Genomic DNA, 7,387 nt, shown 5'->3' on the forward strand with positions numbered 1-7,387 from the left:
CTTTCATACAAACTCTCAAAAGCTCTCACACTTTTTCCAGAATTTATCTTTGAACTTTTTGCAACTTGTTCTTAAACTTTCAAGTTAATTTTGCAAAGTTGCTTCAAGTGTTTCAAAGACTTTTACAAAGAGCATTATATACTTCTATATATATTCAGAGTTTGGATTGCAAGTTACATAAGTTTCATACTTGTAAAGGTAATCTGCCATAGTTCAATATTCTTCATTCTTGTAAAAAATTCTTTCTTTCACGGGGTGTGAAAAGAAAGGGAAATAGATTCACTTGGATAGGTGTTTTCCAAGGGTATAAGAATTAGGGAGTGTGTAAGGTACATAGAGATCTCGGGGTGAGATATTGTAATTACAACTCATAATTCTTAGTGGAAAATCTCTTGTGTGGCAAGAGTACTGGACGTAGCCTTCGGTGGACAAGAAGGTGAACCAGTATAAAACTCCTTGTGTACTCTCTTCTCCTTATCTCTTTCATTTTATTTCCTATTATTTTTCTGCATATTGTTCCGCTGCACTTTAACTTTGATTTTGCAGAAAAAGCGGCCATTATTTTAAGACAACTAATTCACCCCCCTCTTAGTTGCACTCTGATACTTACAGTAGAGTCTTCTAGTATCGCCTAAGATATGAAGTTAATATGTGAAAGAGGTAGACAAAATAAGAGAATAATATAAGGGAGTAGAGCTGACAATGAACCGAACCAGGTCGGTATTCGTTCGAAACTCGACTCTTTATTTAGCTCGAGAAACTTAGTTTATAAACCAAATGAGCCGATTTTGAGCTCGAAATTGAGCTAGTTAAATAAATGAGCCAAACTTAAGTTGGATAGAGTTCAACTCGTTAGGTTCATGAGCTGACTTACTATATATATAAACTGATTTTTATGTTTAGTGTTATTATATATAAAAACAATGTAATATTTATATATATAACCTTTTATAGTATTTTTTAAAATGAATTAATTATTTGAGTTGTCTAAATGAACCAATTCGAATAGTTCGCGAACTTTAATCGAGCCGAACTCGAGCTAAAAAATAACTGATATCGAACTCGATTCGAGTTTCGAACTAAGTAAATTCTTATCGAACTGAACCGAGTTGAACTCTGGTTCGACTCGTTTCCAGCCCTATAAGGGAGAATAGAACAAGTATGCAAGTGAGAATAAGTAAATGTAAGTAAAATTCCTTAAAGGAAAATCCTCTCTTTATAGTGGAAATGTGAGAGAAATATTCCTTCATATATGTTATGGGCCTGACTAACCAATAAACTTGTCAGGTGTAGTCTAGACAAGGTTGTTTTTCCTGTGTCTGACAGCTTTAGCAGGTCTATACTATGTGGATGGTATGTATAGCCGTATTGTAAGTCCATCTTGTCATCTGACCAAAGTACAATAGTGTGTAGTAGCTTGCGACTTGCGGTAGGGGTCTTAGGCTGTATAGTTGAGGTGACAGTCATGTGTAAGAGGCGCAACAGAGGAGTTTCAGGAGTGGATCCTATGTTGCCTTGTCATTTCTTCTTGGTTGGCATGACACCTTTCTGGGTTGTCCGACCTTTTGGTCAAGGCCCATTGGAGTTTGTGAAGTTTTCATTTTATATACATTATCTTAATATTTGTTAGTCTTGTTTAGTGGTGGTATATCTTTTGGGAGTAGGCAAAAGAGATAGATTGGGTTGCCTTAGTGGCGACTTAACCTATGTAATCTCTAATATTAGAATATAATGATCATATACACCTAAACAAATTATAATAGTATATCATCATTCTTTGGGCTATATTTATACACATTTTTACAACCATTCCAATGTTTTTATTTTTCGTTTCTATCATGGAATTAAAAAAAATCATTTATTTTTTCTTCCAAAAACTTTTTCCTCGTACTAATCGAAAGTCCTTTTAGCCTCGTACGTCGCAGCTGACCACCGAGCGTGTGACAAGCACCGCCATTCATGTCTCAGTCTCGCTCCAGACAGTCAATCTTAAAGTCACCTTTGAACAGAGCGTGTATCACACGCTAATCTACTGCGCGAGGGTCTAAAGCTTGTTCTTTTAGGCTTTTCTTCTTAAACTGTACACGAAAAAAATCACTTTTTCACATTTTATCCACAATACCATACACCACCTCGTCACTGTCACACTCATCCATCACTGAATGAAGGTTTGAGATGGCAGAGGGAAGAGGTTCAACTCTTGTGCATCTTTTGGTGGTGGCTTTGAGCATGGTCGCTTTTGTGTTCGCCATTGCTGCTGAGAGAAGATCAACCGTCGTAAGCCCCACCCTCGTATTCTTCTTCTCACTCTTTAACTTCACATGTTTTGGAAGTTTTAAATGTAAAAAATGTTGCTTTGTTCGCATTGTTGTTTTTATAAGTTTTGGGTTTTCCGTCCATGTGATACACGTGCTAGATATTTGACATGTTGTGGAGAAACAAAATACTGGGTCTGTGAAGTTTTTGAACATTGTGCTTGAAATGGTATAGTAGTCTATAATTATGTCTTTTATTGAAATTTGTTGATAATTATGATCGGTGATTGTTGCAAAAAGCGGGAAGATTATGTCATATGTAAATATTAAGTTGCTTGAAATGGTTGAGCCTGCAAAAAGCCACAATATTGCAGCTACAATTGTTTCCTGAGGCCCATAGTGCAATTGTTTGTGAGGTGCAAAAGTGGCAGGAATGATTTTGGAGGAATTAGAAATAGAAGTCAGAGTTGCTTTAAGTTGTTAGAGAATTAATCACATTATGTAGCATTAGCATTCTTGATTTCACGATTTTTCTTCTTAAATTCCTATCGATCTTAACATGATACCAAGCACGTGACGGTGAAATTTCCTCTTCATTTATATGACCTTCAAACAAAAGAAGAGAATTTTTTTTCTACATTCAAACAAAAGAGGAGAAATGCTCTAATACTTCACATTTAGATTGACTTGCTAGGAAGTAGAAAAAACTCAACTAAGTTTTGTGCTTCAGTCAATATAGACTATAGTGTCTCTTTGGATAACTGGACTGACAGTGCAACATACCAGAGTACGTTTTGTCTGAAATCTCACACTGGCTTGAAGGTAGTAGATAAATAACATAATTTATTCATCACACTTTGCTGGTTGAATTCATCAATAAATGCTTTGCACAAGCTGATTTATGTGTAGCTAAACTAGAGGTGTTGCCAACTGAGGATTTGGGTATTATTGCCTTCATAGAGAAATAAGAACATGAGCAAAAATCTTGCTTAGTTCATCATGCTACAATACAAGTCTTAAGCCAACTTATAGTTGCATGTTATATAACAACATAATATGATTATAGGAAACTTTACTATAGCTGATGTTTTTGTTTTGGTTGTCATAACTCATAACTGAGCATGCTGGGAGATGGGGTTATTACCTGTGGCTATTATATCTTACTTTGTTGAATGCTGAATTGGTTGAAGTGTTCACATATAGCATTCCTTTAAGTATTTTGGTTGCACCATTCTGTATGGAAACTGGTTGCTACCTATAATGTGATCTGATGCAAACTGGTATAGGTCCCAAATAAGCATGAAAAGCAGAACTCTAGTGAATAACATTTCTAGTATCGATCAGAATTCCAATTAAAGATCTTCAGACACTAACCCCAAGTAAAAGAAATAATACAAACCAGGATGATGACTAGCTTGATTATCTTACTTTAAGGTTGTGGTATTTGGCAGTGAGTAAAACTAGAATTATTCATAGCACTTTATGTCACACTTGCATAATTGGAATTGGGAAGTCTAGACTTATTTTGACAGCAAATGCCTTTAACCCTTCTGTTAGTATTTTGCAGTCAGTGTTGTTTAAAGTAGGAAAATGTCCAGATTATACCTTTCAATGTTATCTCATTTACTTTGGTCCAATGTGTGACAAGGTCATTAAACTTCTAAAATTGTTCTAAGTGGTTCAAAACTGTGGCAAACATTAATTTTTGGATAGACAATGTTAATTTTTGATAAGGGTAGGTTTCAATCACACCCTTCAACTTTGCCGTGCCTGCACTTTGAATCTTTAACTTTTAAGAATATGTGATAAGGTATCTGAACTCCTGAAATATTTCCAATTTGGTCCAAAATCATGACAAGGCATGTACCACTTTTCATGCAAAATTAACATTAGTAATGATTTTGAACCACTTAGCACCTTTTTAGGAGTTTGTGGACATCGTTGCACATTTTGAAAGTTGAAGATCTGCGCATATGAGCCAAAGTTTGTTGTATTATTCTTGTTAATTTGCATTGACATGCTCCCCCTTCATTTTATTTTCTCTTGTTTGCAAGGGAACCATGTTTGAAGATGAAAGAAAAAATGAAACATACTGTGTCTACAATTCAGATGTTTCAAGTGGTTGTGGAGTGGGTGCTTTCCTGTTTCTTCTAGCAAGTGAATCACTGCTTATGGCAGTGACTAACTGTATGTGCTTCGGAAGACCTTTAACTCCTGGAGAAAATCGAGCATGGTCCATTTTATATTTTATTTCTTCTTGGTGAGAATTCTGAATTCTTATGTGATAACTTTTGTTTACTGTGTAAATATAACAAGTTCATTATTGACTTATTGTAGTATTAATGACATGTTCTTAAAATGTCTACTACTCTGTTACTTCCCAGGGTATGTTTTCTGGTTGCAGAAACATGCTTGGCAGCAGGTGCATTAAAGAATGGCTATCACACCAAATACCAGGGAATGATCTATGCTCAGAACTTCTTGTGTGAAACCTTGAGGAAAGGTGTCTTCATCGCTGGAGCAATTTTCGTAGTTGCAAACATGGTTCTTAATGTTTACTACTACATGTACTACACAAAGGCAACCACTACTACATCTGAGAAGGGAAACCACTGGGTAAACTCCACAGTTTACATGACTGGATATCCATGATGGATCATTGATGAAATGGTACAAATTTTTTAGCCTTCATTTCAGTTGGATGTCTCTATGATTGTCACTCTTTTGTAATACAATGGTTTTCTGTTTGATTTTGCTTAGTTAGCACATAGCTGCTATTTATGATGTTCTCATGAATGCTTATGTCAAAAGCAAGATATAGCTATAAATATGAAAGTTTAGATAAACAGGTCTCTTCTCTTGTGCTAAATTTATGGAAAATATTGAAAGTGTGTAAAATAATGTTCCTACCATTGGGCTGGAACCCAATTCTTGGAATCAAACCAAATCCGCTTCACTCGAGCCAACTTCGGGCCGATCGCCTGAGGTTGGACCCAAACTTGGAGAGTAAATCAGGTCTAGGGCTGATTACGGCACAAAGAACCTGATCAGTGAACACTCCCAGAAACGGAGACGGAGGCACGATTTGGGATCCCACTGTCTAGTAGTTTCTAAGCCTTGGTTAGGTGAGGTACAAATCATCTCTTACACTATATATAATTTTCACTCACCAAATGCACGTAGAACATTATGATCCATTCTTTCTTACTAGACATTTTACACACCTTTTCGTTCCTTATTTGCCCGATTCTTGGATTATTCCACTAGAATATCTATGGTAATCACGTCCTATAATGACTGATGAATAAGGATATCCACTTTACTTAAAGGAGGAGGCAATTTTTACATTTGAGTGTCTTCTTTGAACAAATATAAATGAGAGAAAAATGTATACATTAACAGTGTAACAGTTTTTATATTGTCACTGCATCATCCAAATAAAGGGTGAATAATATAAACATATAATGACTGTGTATAAATGTCAATATACATATATTAGACTCAATATAAATAGGTTTTTGTTGGGAATGCTTTAAATATGTTATTGTATTTGTCTCACATTGTCTAGGTATTGAAATAGAGCAGAGTAACCAATGCTATATATTGGACTCAGGTCACTTGTTATAATGTGCACCAAATATAAACACCAAATAGATAGAAACACCTCATGGGCAAGTGGGCGGACTCATGGGTGTGCTAGGATTTGTAATCCTTATTCTCTAATAATATCTTAGTAGTCGCTCAGCGGCTCCCGGGGACGTAGACACAATTGGCCGAACCCCGTTAACAAATTCTCTTATTTCTTCTCTTCTATTTATTCTATGCACATTATTTGATTGCTTGTGGCCCACGCTGCGCAACGATCGCTTCCGCTGTACCCAACAATTGGTATCAGAGCCAATTGGTATATGACTCTTAACCCAGAGTCAGATAATGGCTAAAGAAGGTGAATGCGTGATGGCTAGACAAGGTGCGTCAAAGGTAATGACAAAGATAGAGTAGATGAGTCGAAGGAGAAGGAAACATGACAAAATTATAGTATGGGCGATGTATGTGTTGATCCAGAATCCCATAAGTTCATGTATTGGGTTAGGATCAAGATGGAGATAGAGATAGACGTGTGTGAGACGTCATAGTGAAAGATATTAATTGTTAGCAGATCCATAAAAGCACAAGGGCGATGACTGACTTTGATATAGGGTGTGACATGAGCATTGCTTTTATGCAAGTTGTAACACGAGCATTGGTAGAAATGCTGAGGTGTGACATGGGCATTGGCTTGGATGCAAGGATATGACACAAATATATTAGTTAGCATTGACACAAGGTGTGTGCTGTGGGTATACTCTTTATGGTGGAGTATGATAGTTCTTTTGAACTAGGATTGTCGGAGTAGACAATGTGGTAGCGGTTGAGGCTTTCCAAGGAAGCTCTAAGGTTCAATTTGACTGAGTATTGAAGAAGACGATTGTTGGTGAACTTTTGTATAGAGGTTCCAACATATCGAAAGACTTCCTAGAAATAGGTGGTTAGGTGGTGTGTTCCATTTGATGGCGGTACAGGAAGCTGCATTACAAGTTTGGAGAGCTAGGCTCTTGATAACATCGTCAAAGATACTCAGAAGGTCTATGCTGTAGGGGGAGCAATTAAAGAGAATTAGACATTGAACTAGGTGGAATCATATATTCGCTAAGGTAAAGATTCTTGTTAGATTTTCTAAGAAACGATATATTCTTCTATTTCAATGAAGGTGGAGATTGTTTGGAATGCTTGAAATATATTATTGTATTAGTCCTACATTGTCTGGTATTAGAATAGAGTAGAGTAACCAAAGTTATATATTGGACTCAGGTCCCTTGTTATAATTTGCACACCAAATAGAAACACCCCATGAGCATGTGGACCCATGAGTGTGCTAGAGTAATATCTTGATAGCCGCTCAATGCTCCCGGGACGTAGCCACAATTGGCCAAACCCCGTTAACAAATTCTTTTGTTTATTCTATTCTATTCTATTTATTCTATGCACATTATTTAATTACTTATGACCAACGCTGTGCAACGATCGCTTCCGTTGTACTAACAATTTTAGATAAACCTCATATAAGGTGTAATATATTTGAACTATGTGCA

At 36.3% G+C, this 7,387-nt stretch overlaps 1 protein-coding gene across 1 annotated transcript; it reads left to right on the top strand.

Annotated features, from left to right (window-relative positions):
- Positions 2,127–5,021, top strand: LOC109356053. The gene is made up of 3 exons (XM_019599381.1): positions 2,127–2,277; positions 4,310–4,515; positions 4,640–5,021. Exons 1-3 carry the CDS (start codon positions 2,176–2,178, stop codon positions 4,905–4,907), a joined length of 576 nt encoding a protein of 191 aa, XP_019454926.1. The 5' UTR covers positions 2,127–2,175; the 3' UTR covers positions 4,908–5,021.

The sequence above is a fragment of the Lupinus angustifolius genome, chromosome LG09, assembly GCF_001865875.1.
Source record: "Lupinus angustifolius cultivar Tanjil chromosome LG09, LupAngTanjil_v1.0, whole genome shotgun sequence".
Lineage (NCBI taxonomy): Eukaryota > Viridiplantae > Streptophyta > Magnoliopsida > Fabales > Fabaceae > Lupinus > Lupinus angustifolius.